The sequence below is a fragment of the Patagioenas fasciata genome, chromosome 18 (assembly GCF_037038585.1).
Source record: "Patagioenas fasciata isolate bPatFas1 chromosome 18, bPatFas1.hap1, whole genome shotgun sequence".
Lineage (NCBI taxonomy): Eukaryota > Metazoa > Chordata > Aves > Columbiformes > Columbidae > Patagioenas > Patagioenas fasciata.
Window position 1 is genome coordinate 2,946,241 of NC_092537.1, and position 16,412 is coordinate 2,962,652.

Consider the following 16,412-nt stretch of genomic DNA (forward strand, 5'->3'; position numbering starts at 1 on the left):
CCAGAACAAATACATCCAGTCCATTGGTTTTGCAGTTGCAGAATTCCTCACCAATCGCATCTAATGCAAAGCAGGCACCCTCGGTATTTTTTTCCCTAGAATTGAACAATTAATATTTCGGAGCATAATCAGTGGCTTTAAAGGTATGAACCGTTAAAATAGAAGAGTAGCAGATGACGGGGCTGATGGGACAAAACCCAAAACAGGAATTTTGCTGCCATTGTGATGATGCGGAGCCTTTCCCGGTGGAGAATGTGGTGCTGTCCACAACACAGGGAAACGCTCCAAGTTGCGAGTGATCTGGTCAATTCCGCACACCCTTATTGTCTCTCGGAGTAACTTGGGTTTTTGTTGTTTCTTTTTTTCTACATCATCCAAACACCAGTGATGTGCCAAGGGGGGAGTCCCCAAATAAATCCCAGTGTGGGACTGAAGTATTGCATCTGGGTAGGAACAAACCCAGGTTCCAGTGTAAGTTGGGGAATGAGCTCTAAGAGAGCAGTGTAGGGGAAAGGGAGCTGGGGGTCCTGGGGACAGCAGGGTGAGCATGAGCCAGCACTGGGCCCTTGTGGCCAGGAAGGCCAATGGTACCTGGGGTGGGTTAGAAGGGGGTGGTCAGTAGGTCAGAGAGGTTCTCCTGCCCCTCTGCTCTGCCCTGGGGAGACCACACCTGGAATCTTGTGTCCAGTTGTGGCCCCTCAGTTCCAGAAGGACAGGGAACTGCTGGAGAGAGTCCAGCGCAGCCACCAAGATGCTGGAGGGAGTGGAGCATCTGCCGTGTGAGGAAAGGCTGAGGGAGCTGGGGCTCTGGAGCTGGAGAAGAGGACACTGAGGGGTGACCTCATTCATGGTTACAGATATCTAAAGGGTGAGTGTCAGGAGGATGGAGCCAGGCTCTTCTCGGTGACAACCAATGATAGGACAAGGGGTAATGGGTTCAAACTGGAACACAAGAGGTTCCACTTAAATTTGAGAAGCAACTTGTTCCTGGTGAGGGTGTCAGAGCCTGGCCCAGGCTGCCCAGGGAGGCTGTGGAGTCTCCTTCTCTGCAGACATTCAAACCCGCCTGGACACCTTCCTGTGGAACCTCAGCTGGGTGTTCCTGCTCCATGGGGGGATTGCACTGGATGAGCTTTCCAGGTCCCTTCAACCCCTGACATTCTGGGATTCTGAAGGCTCTGGTACATGGCAGGAACGAGGAGCTGGGGAGGGGACCGAGGTCCATAAAATTTCTTCAAGCAGCGATGCTGGTTTATGCCTCTGTGAAGTTGATATGAACCTAGTGACTAATGTTCCTTTCTTTAGTCGAGGATTTGACAGGTTGAGGTTGTTTAGCTTATTCTCTGCCTGTCAAGCACAGACAACCTGTGTCAGGGGAGGGTTCTTGCTACGCCAAAACTGTGGACTTGAGCTGTTGTAGGTTCGTGCTCCAATTTGGAGGGGTGTTTTTACCCAGAGTAGTGCAGAAACTAATTTTGCAAAGAAACTTTCTATGGAGTGTTTTGTGACCTCTTTACGTTCTTTCTCTCCCTCCCAACCATTTGCCTGAGATGCAGTTTAGTGCCATTTTCACATTCTGCACTGAATTTCTGAATGACATGTTTGCAAATTAATCCTGACAGCTCTGGAGCAGAGTTCCTGCCACACTGAAAATTCGTGTGGCATCCAAGTATTAATGGAAGTTTGATTTCTTACATAGCGGTGTGTTGATGTATGATACTGTTCTGTATGTGGGATGTAGTTTTTCAAACTCTGGAGCCTGAAATTAGCTCTGCATTTGTTATACCACTTCAATATAATTCATGTAGAATTCGTCTGTTTGCATGCCAGTTGGAATCTACTGGAATTTGTTATTTTCCATCCACTTCTCTAACAGTTTCACATTGTTTACAGAGAGAACATGGACTTTTATATAAAGCACTTGCTTTCATACAGTTTCACTGCATTATTTTACTCAATTTGTAAAGAATTTCAGCACCATGCAGTGCGCAGCATTAAAAGGCATAAAATGACTGAAAATAAACCCTATTTTTGGCTGGTATAATGGAATATTCACCATCAGAAATATTAAACAGCATTTAAAAGCTGGGAGTGAGACGTGATGAATGAGCTGCATTGTATAAAAGCACATTATTCAGCCTATTGATTATAAGGACTTAAATCCAGATCTTGTAAGGGAAAAAGTGGCTTTTTAAGTCTTGCTCCAAACAAGCTGTGGGATAATCTTTGTTACTAAGCTGAGGCCTAAGGAGAAGCATTGCCAAGTATTGACATTGATCCATTAGAACTTAAGACATTCCACAGTCTACAATGAGTGTCTGAATTATGTGATTTGGGAAGTAGGAGACATGGACGCAGGTTGTGGCACTGGGGAGACTCTGAGTGAGGTGATTTGCCTCAGCCTTTCTGGATCATGTGCTCTCTCTGATAAACGTTGAGGTTTTCTTGTCTGTTCTTGGTTTTTACTGTTTCCTATCATCCCTGTATGGGCTTCATCGCACAACAAAGAAATCTCATCCCGTTGAAGTTCTTTAATGATGGGTGAGTCATGGCTTTACTGACTCCCATTGCTGCTTGAAGGTTCTCGGCCTGTTGTAAGTGATGTTCTCAGATGAACATCACCTAACGTGACACTGACACTCAGGCCTTGTTTTTTACTTTAATATATTGCTTTTTAAAAAATACACGGGCTAGGAAGGAGTGTTTACCATTCCATATCATGAAAATACTACTCATTCTATCTGACGTAAAGTAGTAAATACTGTTTATATTGCTGCTTCAGTGAGCCAGGAAAAAACGCACAAATATGTCATGACCATACAACAGAAAATGCTTATATACTGTTTTAATAGTCAGGGCTCTATATGACTTAAAAACAAGGGCAGCTGTTATTCTAAGAACTCAAACTTAGCCTTAATGTTGGGGAACATTTGGAGATAAAGATCAAATTCCAGGAATGTGGTCTGCGCTTCAAAAATGTCTTGAAATCTTTGTCTAGACAAACTGAAGAAAACTTCTCAGTTCTTTCTGACTCCATCGCACAAGATGGGTTGAGTTTTAATGTTCATACAGCTTGTTATCACGTGGGGTTTTTATCTAGTATAAACCTAGCATGAATCCAGGCGGCTATGGGGGTCTTGTAGTTCTATTTTTGTGCTATGTGAACGTTCATGTTAAGCTGGCTCGGGGAACCGGTCCAGCTAAACCCAGCCTTGCCAAAAAACATCGGCTGCATGAATGTGAAGCTGTGGAAGCGAGGAGACAGGGCCACTGCTTTGGACAGCAATGTGCCATATGTCAAATTAAAGTGGTCACTTAACCGTGACTTAGGAAATCATCACTATGTCAGCTCCGTGTGCCGGGGACACCCCGTTGGAGCCGGAAAAGCGCTGGGAACCAAGAGGTGGGAACCAGGAACAGCCTAATGCTGAATTAGTAGACTTATGGGTACAATTAGTTCAGTTTTCATAAATTCATGCTCAAGATGTACCTTTACCTTTGAAAGTTACGGTGGCTATATGGTGACAGATGCTGGGTTTCTCGCATATAGTGACCGTAACTTTCAAAGGTTTTCTTGCTGCAAATCTCCCATCTCAACTGCTTCTTTGTTTTGCAACTGTTGTTTTATCTTTTCTGTAAATGTTTTACTGCAAATATAAAGAATTCATTCATAATTAAGCGGCATGTTTCCATGGTTTCATATTTTGTTATGTGTGTGCTACCTACCTCTGAACCCACAGGTATTTCCTATAAATACCCCTTTTGCTATTTGGAACAAATTACTGTAAGCTATGTCATTCACTCAACCATGTAATTTTGGTAACTACTAAACTTAAGAAATTAATCTGCTTCTTTTGAGTGACTAATATAACAGACAAACACACTAGGAAAGAAAGATCTTCCACCTATTGGCTGAGAGTGAATTTTCTGAATTCTGCAGTTGTTTTCTTTATGCATTTGTTGTCTTACATTGGCAATGAATCCGACTGTAATTGTTCTAATGCAGTTTTATTTCGTGTGTGTGTGTTGCTTTTCTTCCTGAGAACTTGGAGTTACTTTGGGATGAAACTGTATTTTCAGTGACCGATGAGTAGAGGGAAGTGATACTGGAGTTCCTAGCAGATGACCCTTTAATAAGATGTATTTAATTGGATAAGACTTGCAAGAAATATCGGGCATCTGTTAGGTAACAAATAATGAAGAGAAACAGCATCAGGAAGAAAAACTTAAATTAACAAAACCTCTTCAGTTTCTTGATCTAATGCTGCAGGACTGTAATGTTCATGTGTTAATACCTATTTTGTGTTCAGGATAAGGAAGCTAGCACATTAGAGATAATGTAGAATAAATTACCGCATCTGAGTCTTAATAGTAGTGACAATCCATAGCCAAATGGTTATCTTGTGTATATGGCCTGTGGATCTTCTAACTAAAGATGCTACGTATTGCACTGCAAATACAGTTAATACGATGAATTCTGAACGTGTCATTATATCCAGATGATTTGGTTTGGCGTCAGCAAGGGAGTAAATAATGCCTTTCCAGAGTTTTTTGTGCCTTTGGGGAACGAAATTAATATCTTTCATTTTCATGCAGTCATTTTAACGCACAATATACCATAGAACAGCCTACAGAATTGATTAATCGTGCAAACAAAGATGAGCTAATTGTTGCAGTTTGAAGTGCATTTATGTAGCAAATTGAACTCTTGCAGAGATTATCATGAAGCAATACGAGGTGAGGTTTTCTGACAAGATTTAAGAAGCTTCATAATTGCCTCTTGATGTAGACCTTCCATGCTGGAACTAGAAAGAGCGAATGAGATGGGACTGAAGAGATGGAAACACATCTGAGCTCGTGTTTCTGTGGATCAGTACAATGATTTTCTTCATACTTAAATTTATGTAATTCTATATCAGGCGTAGACATTAAATGGTGCATAAATGCTGGAACATTTATTTGTGAAATTAGAGCTTTCATCCTTTAAAATTAAGTTCTTTGTTTTCTTTTCAAGATAAGTAATACTCGAGCAAGACACGAGTATTTTGCTATAATGTATCAGAAGCCCCATTACGCTATTCTAGAATAATGTTATTTGAAAGTTAATGTCAAAGGATTCTATCATCTTGTTAGTGACTTTCATATATGTGAGTAAATGTAGAATTGTATCTGTGTTGCATTGGTAATTGGAAATGAGTTGTCGTATCAGGATTGCGTCCAAACAGGTAGCACAGGAAGTTTATTTCTCATAGTTTAGTACTTGGGACGTGGCTCTGTTCATATGTCACAGTTTGTTCAGTGCCATCCTGACCTCAGTTCTTCCCATCTTGGAGAAAAACAAACACCATCTTTTGGCAATAACGGAATTAGTGTGTGGATTGTGTTTGCTGGCAAGTGAGGTTCATTAATTTTGCGAGCACGTTAGAAGGTTTCTCAAACACAACTGAAAACCTGGACTTAAATTCAAATTATACTAAAATACTTAATGTTCAGCTCTTGGCATTCGGATCTGGCATTTCACTTGTTGTATTTGTGTCCATACAAATTGTACTCCAAGAAGGAAATGTTTTGGTTTACAGCCACCAGTGCCTTGACATCATTAAATTATGAAGTGCTGAGAAAAACAAGCTATAGCATTAGCACTAAAATATTCTAAAATATTACTTAAAACCTCATGGTAAAACCTTAGAGCTGCATTGACGTGTTTGAGCAGTTTTGTGCTTCGAGCGGTGAAGGGACGCGGATGTCATGGTGAGACGTGGCGTGGGCTGCGTTAAATGGACTGTGCGGGTGATTTAACGTGAGATGAAGGATTGAGAAGTTTCATAAGGCCTTCTGATGTTTGTCTGTGGCACATTAAGGCCCCTCATGCCCCAACAATCTGGTTTTTGGCTGGGCAGCTCTGGCCATGGCAGCATCGCAGGCCGGGGCCATGGGGCTGGGCCTGGGGCCGTGGGGCTGGGCCTGGGCTGGGAACATGGAGCCAGAAGCAGCAGAACATGGCATGTGATGGGGACAGGGCTTATAAGAGCAAAGCCATTGCAATTGCTCCTAGATGTAGCCAAGGTTTTACTCGGTGAGGACTTCTTTTCATACCGGACGATGTGACTGGGATTCAATGCGACAGTGTCTCGCAGCGTTGGTGCTGCCACTACTGTGATTTTCCAAAAGCTCTTTGCTTTCTGTTGGCATCCGGGATTCCAGCTGCGTTACTAAACAAAATAACCCCCAACAGCTGCATTCCGGGGCTCGATTTCGTCTTGTATCCCATAATTTTATGCAGCCTTAAAATGCATACAGCCTGTGCTGCTTTGTACCGCTCGCTTTACTTATGCGTTAAATAACATATCAAACTGATGGCAGCCGCTTTATTGAAGGCATCGGGCAATGCTAAGTTAGTAGAAAAATCCGAAGAACTGATGATTTTCAGAGCTCAAAAGAAACATTTGAGGGCTTTCACATTGTGTTAGTTCCTTAATTGAAAGCGCCGCGCTGTTCCTGGCTGATGTGCTTGTACACAGCTCCCAAGCAGATTACAGCGGGCACCCCCGGGGCTTTGTCGCTGTCGTACAACACGTCAGGATCAGCAGATTTTTAAAATAAAATGAATTCAAACTATAGAAGTGATAGAAAAAAGGTCTGTGGTTGTGGGTCATCTCTGTTTTTTTGCTGTTGCAAGTACTTAAAATAGCGATTTCAGCACCGATTTTGATGGATGAGTTCTGAGTTATAAAATGGGGCACCTCAAAGGAGGGAGATTAATAGCTTTGTGAAATTTTAGCAAGGACTCTATCTTTTACAAAGTACATAATTAATAAGTAGATTGAAACGGTGATGAATACTTTCTATTCCATTAAAAACTTTTATATTTTGAAAGTCTTCCTCAGTTTTGCAAACCTTGTGATACCGTTTTAGGGGAAAAAGAAATCGTGTACCCTCTTTTCCCTTCAGTGGGAGGCAGAAATGACAAACTTGGTGTAGTGTATGTCTGAATGTAGTAGTCAGGTACATCTGAATATATTATGCGAGGTGTTTGGCAAAGTCCAAAGTGTTTTAAAAATGTGTTACTTATATAGCTGTAGGTATATATCTATATACCTATGTATTTATATACCTACATTTGGGTAAATGAAGATGTCTGTGCATTCCCTGCCCCACACACGTTCTGTATTTGCACAAAGCTGCAGGTCTCACAAAGCCACTTACCCCCGACACCTATTTTGTACTTAGTGTAAGGGAGTTAATGACCTGATGAGTTAAAACTGTCCAGACAATCTGTATAATCCCTTCACACAAATAAGATATTACAGTTAACCTTTACTTTCCCTTAATTAAAAAAAAAATATATAATATAGATCTTATTTCTGTCCTTCTGCCTGCTTATTTGGCCTAATTGGCCCTGACACAATTGGAAAAGAAAATCTGTGCACCAAGGCCAGGTGTGTGAACCTGAGGGTGCACAAACCAGTTATTGACTGGCAGACTTGGAGCTTCGAAGTAGGAATCAGCCCTAATTTGTCAGTATCGATTTCATGTAGTCCGTAGATTTCGGCTTCAGGGTGGGTTTTGGGCGCCGCTTGGCGAAGGTAGGTGAGGTTTGCAGGAATTACAATGGAAATGAAGATAATCCGCGCAGATTAGTGCTGTACAGGTGCCCGTGGGTTACAGAAGAGCTGGAAGAAGCTTAGTGACAGGTTAAGGTGATGGGGAGAGACGGTTGTTGTTCTTATTGAGCGTGTTATCCTGGAACAGGCTGTATCCTGTAGGCTGTTTCGGTGAGAAAGGGGCTGTAAATGCCAAGTGGAAGGGTTGCATTTAGCAGGTGGTGTTAGCCTGGCCACTCTGTTGAGATAAAACTCTCTTCTAGATGGGGTGAAACACTGGCCAAAAAACCTAGGTGATGTGTTATATCTGTTGAAAAAGTTAGGGTAATGTAATTTTAAAAATTTCCTTGTGCAGTCAGTATGGTAATAACATTCAAAGGTAGTGCTGCTTCTGACTTTTTGTTTGGTTTCTAATCTACAGCCTTTTTTATATTTAATATAAAAGGGATTTTCATATTTTTTTTAACAAGCTATAATGTATTCAGAAAATGAAAAAGATAAGTATTGTTAAATCCTATTTCTTAGTTGTTACTCTTCTTGCTCTGGAAATATTCCCAGTGCCTGATTTTAATCTATTCCTCATAGATTTATTTAAACGGTACCGCTTATTTAAATAACAACTGTAGTCAGTATTTAAACGATTTGTCTGTTTTGAAGTAGTACCCTATTTCCGTGTAATTGCTGTATTTAATGTCAGGATGGACCGATGCGTGCCGTGTGAGAAGTTCATTCATGGCTTGGTGTCACAGTGATATGGGCCCCCGGGGAGGCTCTGTGGCCGCACTGGAAATGCAAAGCATGTGAAGCAGCAACATTAAAATTACACAGTGCCCCGGGCTACTGTAGAGGCCCTGCACGTTTTCTGGTGTACGCAGAGAGTGATTTTGTGCTTATTTATTGTCTTTCTTTTGTAACTCCATAGTCCAGAAGCAACTCTTGTTCAAAACCCAACAACAAGTATTGAGTGTAGGTGGTTTCCCCATTGCTGCCGACCAGACCTCCTCTGCCGCTTCCTTGGGAAGAACCAGTACATGAAACCTAGAATTTAATTATGTAGGTGAGAATATGGACGCCTGTTGTTGGGCAGCTAATCCTGTCGTGACAGCGGAGCCACAGCTTTGCGTTTTGGATAGGTGGGAAGATCATACACAATTTTTACGGTGGTTAAGATTTTATAAAGTCACGATTTGAATTGGGAGAATAGTCTTGACCATTAGAAAAATGAGTCAAAGTTGACTGGATAAAAACTCATTCATTTCTCTGTAGGTGATAGTGAGCAGTTAAATTACTGTCTTAGAAATTTTCTCCGCCGTTCAGGTTTGCAGTTTAATTTGTCGTACTGAATAAATAAATACTGTGGTGTAGTAAAGATATTAAATTCTGTCGGAAAGGTTTGTCTAACCTGTTGTTTTTCTTCCAAAAGTGGGAGTATAAATGTGCTTTTAGATATCTTTTTGAGTAATTGTAAATTGTCAAGTATATGACTTTTATCTTGATGCTTTTGCCTCAAGTCCTATGGGATGCCTGTGGCTGTAGAGCCCTTCAGACACGGCTAAATGGTGGGGGGACTGGAGCTCAGCAGCGGCTTTTCTCCTTTATAGATCAGCTACTAGAGAAGATTATTCATTACTGTAATATTTCATTTCTGCCTCAGCAGTCCGTGTCATATATGAAAGCTATTAGTAACTAGTTTTAGCAGATAACTCTCACCCAACAATATATCATTATAACCTTTGCACATCACATAATTTAGAAAACAGTTTGAAATTTATTTATGGCACTGCCTTGTAACTCGGAGTGACTGATGACTATATATCTATATAATATTAATAACATGTTTTTCCCAGTACTGTGCGCCGACAGCGGAGTGTTGGACAGAATGAATTGCCCTCCATTATGTGCCGTAAATCCCACAAATCACACCGTGCTTCTGCTTGTTTGCTTCGAGAACGCGTTGAGTTCTGACCACGTTCTCCCCTGTTTTCATGAGACCCGTTGGGCGTTTTCTGCTCCCCGCAGCTTTGGGGGAGGACGAAGGGTGATGGATCATCCTGGCCGATGCTGCTCTGAGCCCGGCTTTGCCAGCAAAGCCAGGCCTGTTCTCTCCTCCCTCCTGGGGATGCTGAGAGATCATTTTATCTCCAGCGAGCCCAGAGCTGGGAAGGATGGAATCTCCCCACTGTATGATATATAGCGCAGATCAAAACCACGCTGTCAAAACATGAAAATACCTCAATAATTTCCTTTTTAATTTTAACTGTCAGCCTTGAGACAGCGCTTGCTCTGCATAATGTGTGCCAGCTCGCTTCTGCTTACGCTCTCCTTAAAATGTAAAGCAACGCGTTTCCTGGCAGTCTCTGTGAAGAGTGCAATACAACTTCCATTACAAGGAGGTGATGAACATAATGTGACTTCTTAACAGCTGCAATAGGTGATGTGAAGCTATTAACGTCTCCTCCAAACAAGTGAGACGTTATTTTTCATCTCTATTCATAAAAAAATAAATGCTATTTTAAGCAGATAACATTTTGTCTATACTTACCAGAACTAAGTATATTTTTACATGAATTCTGTAATTCTGTGTTGCTTTGTGAAATTATGAAGACTTTACAGTCTAATGCTAAAATGCACTAATGGCTGGATTTGACAATTAAAATTTGGATGTATGGAAACCATAACTATTAACAAGATACTTTAGTTCACCCTTATCCTTTTTCCTTTGGATTTATGATTCCAGGAGAGTTGCCTGTTGCATTGTTTATTTAAAACTATTTGGTTCACATTTGAGCGTTCTGAAAAGGTGGGACAGCTCTGGTGCTTTTGAACCGCTTACCAACGAACCGAGTTCTTTGGAGACAGGTAATCCATTACAAAGGGAAATGGGAAATAAAGGAAAAGAGCAGCCAATTAGCGGACTGAACAGAAGGGTTTTAAGATGTTCGGTAGTCAACGTGGAGAATTGAAGCTTTAATAAGTGGCTTTTTTTGAAGTGTGGCTTAAAGTCCAAAAGGACAAACACTGTCTGCTTTACTTACGTTGACAGCTGAAGTGGAGTTTCCATTGTAGTGTGATTAGCATCGTTTCCATGGACGTTAGTAGCTAAAGTTCATGGAATGAAGAGTGGCACTGGTTTTCCCACATATTTATCTTGACATTCACAATATATGAAATTAAAAACAAGGTCAACATTGTCTTTAGTTGAATGAACTCTTTAACGGGCCATGAGAGGCTGTCAGCTCAGAGATAGGATGTGACTACCGTATTTCATAAATACTGCCCAAAATAGATGCCCAAATACACAGGATTTTTTAATGTACACTCTTTGAATAGAGGCAGAGCTGGAGCACCAGCCCAGGAACTGAATTTGAGAGGCAGACATCAGTAAAGCAACTCAGTTCAACCACCTTTCCAGAGCTATTTCTCATATCTTTTGCATAGATTATTATGTTGTATTTTGCAACTGTGTGATCACTGCACACAAAAGTAATTAGTTAACTTTGTTTTCTGAAGGATGTAACAGGCTATTGTCTTCAAGAGGGGAAGATTTGTAACCAAAAATACAGTTTGGAAGCGAAACATTATTCAGCTGCAAGTAATATTATTAGTAATTGCTGCTTAGTGATCTTTCAGTTGGTAGAAACAAACCATCGAAATGATAATTGTAGGATTCACTGGGATTTAGGTTGATTAACGAACCAGACATCCAAGTGGGCAGCACACATTGAACCGCAGCTCTGGCTTACGTGGAGTTGGAGCTTGTCTGGAATCAGGGGAGCAAAGCCCATTTTACTGCATTTGCCCAAAGAATAAACATGTGCCGTGTCAGAAATAGAACGGTTGGAAACAATTGCTGCATGGGGTGAGGATGAAAAATAGCTGGAAAAAGATAGAAGGATGATTGGACTTGAATTCCAGCCTGGAATTGTGGCGGAATCGTCAGTGTTTGCTGGCAGTGACGTGAATGTGAACTTGGTAACATCTTTCTCAGCTCTCTTTATGAGGTGAAATAAATCCCTGTACGTTTTCGATGGGAAAGAGAACTCTTGGAGGTGCCTCACGAAATGAACCGTTTAGAAAAAGTGAGATAATTTAGTTTGATTTCCACTGAAGTTGAGGAAATTCAGTGTTTGCAGTTACCAACCAATTGATATCTGTTTTATTCTTTGGAAGTGTCCTTTGAAATAGTGTGTTTTTATGTATTTGAAATGCAAAATTTAAAGTGTGAATTACTTCAGCATCTTTCCATTGTAGTCTCCTGGCTCATTGCTTGATGGTATGATGTTTCTTTTGGGATTGTCACATTCTCAAGTCTAGACCGTTTTGTTTTGCTGAAATGTGGGCCAGTTGTAAAATATCTGAACCAAGCTTAACATTAAGAAGGAACCTGTAGTGAGGGTGAGAAGCTGAAACAGCTGCTGCTCAAAGTAAGGACACTCCAGCAAATCGGGCTTTTTATGTGACTCAGGGACATGTATGACCTGTTGCCAGGTGACAATGTACAGCCTCATACGTGACATAATTCAATTAAAATAGTAAAAAAGCTTTCCTTAGAAAGAAAAAGTCATTTCAGATCATTCATAAATTTAGAATGGGAATCACACTGTAATCGGGAGCTAATTTTCTTGTCCCATTATCTCCTGCCATTCCATGATACGAGAACACTTTGTTCTCCACAACAATATTCACTGATGGCTTTGGGTTCTCACAGGTGTAATTAACTACTGGAGACATCAGATCTTCGTAGACACCTTCACCAAGATGTGCAGGTGAACGAAACTCATACCCAAGGACGGGTTTCATTCCAGCTTCACGTTCCTTGTTAATGCCCCCGGCTCTTGTTTGAAAATACATTGACAGTTTTGTTATGGACGGGGATTTAGGTTCAGGAAATCTGCCTCTATAGAATTGTTCATCCCACACTATATTTTAGCACTACGGGCTGTCTTAAACATTAAAAAATTACCGTCGTGTAGAGTCTTTTGATTTTGAAATGTACATGCTTATCTCCTCGTTAATTATATTGTCTACTTGATACCTGCCTTTCTTGTGTCGTTATTCAACATTAGGCTCTGCTTTCTTTCATTGGCTTACAGGTGAAATGTGTGACTCTAAGTTGTATTTCCTCCGTTCTAACTGTTGGTTTCCCTTTCCTGACCAGTTTGCTGTTTCGTGGTTCACAAGAGGTGCCATGAGTTCGTCACCTTCTCCTGTCCTGGGGCTGACAAGGGCCCTGACACTGATGTGAGTACACAGACATTTCATGTGTTGCTTTTACACATAGTCCTGTGTTGTTACACCTGTGAGAATGAATTGCAAACAGTATCCATAGGCTCTTTCTGATAAATAATTGCAGTCTGAGGGGTTTTATGGACTGTAAGATCTGGTTTCGATAAGAAAAGCAACAATAAATGTGTCACCAAGAACAATATTCCTCTGAATGTGACCACCCGGAGGTGTTTACCCAAGCATGAAGTCATGATTTTGGTTTTGTTTGCTTTATGTTGGGTGTATTTAATATTAACAATCCTCAGGAAAGGCTGAGGTTTTCTCTGAGCTTTCTTCATGTCCATCTTATCTCCAGGTAAGCGTTGAGAGCCAACTCAGGTCCTTACCCTCTCTGCACACAAGGATCTATAGCCCCAATTAAATACCAGACTAATCTTGAGCCGACTGGTTTATGAGTTTTTGAAACAATTATATTTATGCTTGAGCACCGGGCAGGATACGCCCCTTCTATCCTGCTCTGTCAATACTACTTTGGTCAACAACCAGTTTTTACTTTCAACACATCTGCCTACATGGCGAGACGTAGACAAGAATTTAGCGTCACCCTGCCCAAATCATAAACTGATCTTGTTTGTTCCCATGAAAATAACATTTCTTTGGGTTTTGCAAATTCCGCTTTACAGTGAAGTAATTTAACATCTGCTTATGGGAACAATGCATTCCGGGCGTTCTTTGTCTGAATGGCTCTGCTTTGTTTCTTATGACATATTCATGCTCTAGATTGGAGGCTATTGTCTCCTCGGATGGAATGCACCAGAAGACTTCTCGCAAGGTTTTAATGTGCATCTCATGCATTGTTTTAATATGCTAGCCATGAGATCAATGAGCAATACATGGGCAGAAGCCAAAACGGGGTTCAGAAGATTTGAGATGTTAAAAAGTGTTCTCATTTTTAAATTTGAATGCAGAGAAACACCAAAGAACTGAGAAGAATTTTGAAAAGTTCGTTTCTTTAATCATTTCACGTAGTCTGAACTTAGCTACGTAAGAAAAATACTTAATTTTGTTGAGAATCTCTTCATGATTATAGAATGTGGTTTGTGGCAGGTTGTTACGAGTCTTTAATATTGCTGACTGCAGTTTGTGATTTGGGTTTTTTTGGTGAGTAAATAAATCAGCCTCACGCCTTATTTCAGTGTTTGGGTTACCAAATGATCATTTTCAGTATTTACACAGGAGCGATATCTCAAAACCACTTTGAAAGCAAACAGAAATAAATACGTTTTATTAAATTGAGCTGTATTAGCGGGTCCTGTTACACAAAGAGGGCTGTAGAATGTTATACGTTCATTTACTGAAGTGTTTGACTACAATGTCTACCCTTTCACAGTTCAGTAACTTACGCCTGTCTGAGTTAGTACAAGCTTTGCTCTGAAATGCAGTGCGCTATAAAGCTTATCATAATATTTAGCAGGTTTTTAAACATTAACAAGTAATTTTCTAAATTATTTCGTGCATGTGCACAATTAATTTGCAAATTGTCCGGCACCTTTGCATGATGGAGCCTTTCCATCCGTTGTAAGAAGAGTAATATCGTCATTAATAAAATGAAAATTTCTGGAGCAATGATTTAAAATTGTAATAATTATATGAATAGACAAAACATTTCGGCTTCTGGAACAAAACCAAACCGCCTGTAACAGCCAGGGGGGGCGTTTTGTGCAGGTGGGTGTTCACGGGCGTCCCCGCCGTTGGGGACATGGTGACAAGGATGTATTTATAGCTGTGTCCTGAGCTGCTCTGGCACCGTGGGACGGAGACGTTCCCAGCACTGGGGTTGTGGGGCAGGAGGATTCAAAAGAAATTGTCACATAGTTATTTTCAGCGCGTTTTTTGGCGCAGGAATCCCCTGCGGGAAGGGGGAGCTGCACCGGCACTTCCCATACGTTCTCTACATACATTTAACACTTGCAACAAGATTAATTTTGTTTAATTTCTAAATACAGTCATTCAGAAAACAAAAGTGGTTTCCGATTGTGCTCTCCACACGCTTTTTCTCATTTCCCAGCCTTTCATACATTCATATAGCTGAGTATTTAATAAGCTGACTACTCAGCGGTAGAAAAGTCCTCTGGTCTGCGTCATGCTAAAAATAGTGGTGTACAAATATTGTCTCCTCGTGTAACATTTTCATGTGCTGCAGTTTTCTATTGCTGTAAAAGACAGAACACATTACTTCTTATTACCTTAAAATGAAATGCCTTGATAAAGGTGAGTGTCAGAGAAGAAAAGCTTAAGATCATCTTGGTTTTGCTTCACTCAGACTGCATGAAAAGGTGGAAAAGTCTGAGTTAGTGCCAGAAGGAAAATAATCCTTGTGAATAAAGCGGTCGTCCTTGCCCAGGACTGGAATGATGGTGTCTGGGGACCAATATCCTGTTTCAGACGACACAAAAACTCACACAATCAAAAAATGTTGAGTTTCCCTAATACTTGGCAAAGCGCGAGCTCTGATGTTTGAGCTCAGGAAGTGATTTTGCTGCTCTCTAATGGCTCTCTGTCACTGGAATAGAAATTATTCATCTTCTCTCCATGGCCAGCTCTTTTATGGTGATGCTACCGAGTGCAATTGAACAGCTCCGGCGTTTCAGGGCCGCTGTGATGATCGTTTAAAGCTCCGTGGAGCATCGTCTGCGGTGCACGTTCTTGCTTTTGGAAGATTGCTTGGTGTTCCAAAAAACTATTTTAAATCATTGATGAAATGCTTTAAAACTTGAGTGAATTACTGTAAAAATGTTAGAGCAGTCCAGAAATGGACTGCTGCTGTAACTAGCATTAAGATGTGTTTAATATTAAAGAATAACTGTTCAAGTTTCCTTCAAAAAGGATAATTTAAAATTGAGAGTTTAATCTTTGATCCCTTTGCTATAGGAACATATTGACCAGAATGTATTGTCAAACTGAATGTGATTTATTAAAATGTTCCCACGTAGAATTAAACAATAATCACCAGCAGTTTAGAAGTGTTTGGCTGTATTTTTTCAGTATTAATTTATAAAAGTTCATATAAAGTGCACAAGAATTCAGACCGTGGATCAGCACTATTTTCCTTTCAGATTGTAATCCAGAATCTGAAAGCAAAATAAATAGAAATTAAAAATAAATCTAAATGAGAGCAAACAACTGGACAGTCAAGGGAGATTAACCCTGATATTTTGCTTCCCAGAACTGCAGTAGGTTCTTAATATTTAAGCTCCTAGAAGAGAATGAATTGATAAGATACAGATGTGGGTTTATGGCAAGTGAAACAGCAAAACCATCTCATCCCATTTGGCACAGTAACCGACCTCATGGATGTTGGAGGGGATCGATATGGGAAAAATTTTAAAGTCGATAAGCCTCTTGATATTGAAATTATTTGGGAGCTTATTATCTTAAGCAAATGCAAACAACTGTGGGGTTCTGTGGATGTAGTTTCTTGTGATTCCGCTGACTCCTGAATCTCTGCAGAGCGCCCAGAGTTGTTTATGGAGAAATCAGGGTTTCCTGCTTATGGTTTTGACCTCAAAGCCTTAAAGATTA

General features: G+C 40.6%; 1 protein-coding gene across 2 annotated transcripts in view; it reads left to right on the top strand.

The window, feature by feature from the left end:
• PRKCA (protein kinase C alpha) overlaps positions 1-16,412 on the top strand; it is a 117,695-nt gene that overhangs the window by 40,589 nt on the left and 60,694 nt on the right. For both annotated transcript variants that reach the window (XM_071816411.1, XM_065852241.2), the window contains exon 3: positions 12,763-12,845. In XM_071816411.1, the coding sequence (XP_071672512.1) occupies positions 12,763-12,845 (83 nt within the window). The remainder of the gene's footprint in view (positions 1-12,762; positions 12,846-16,412) is intronic.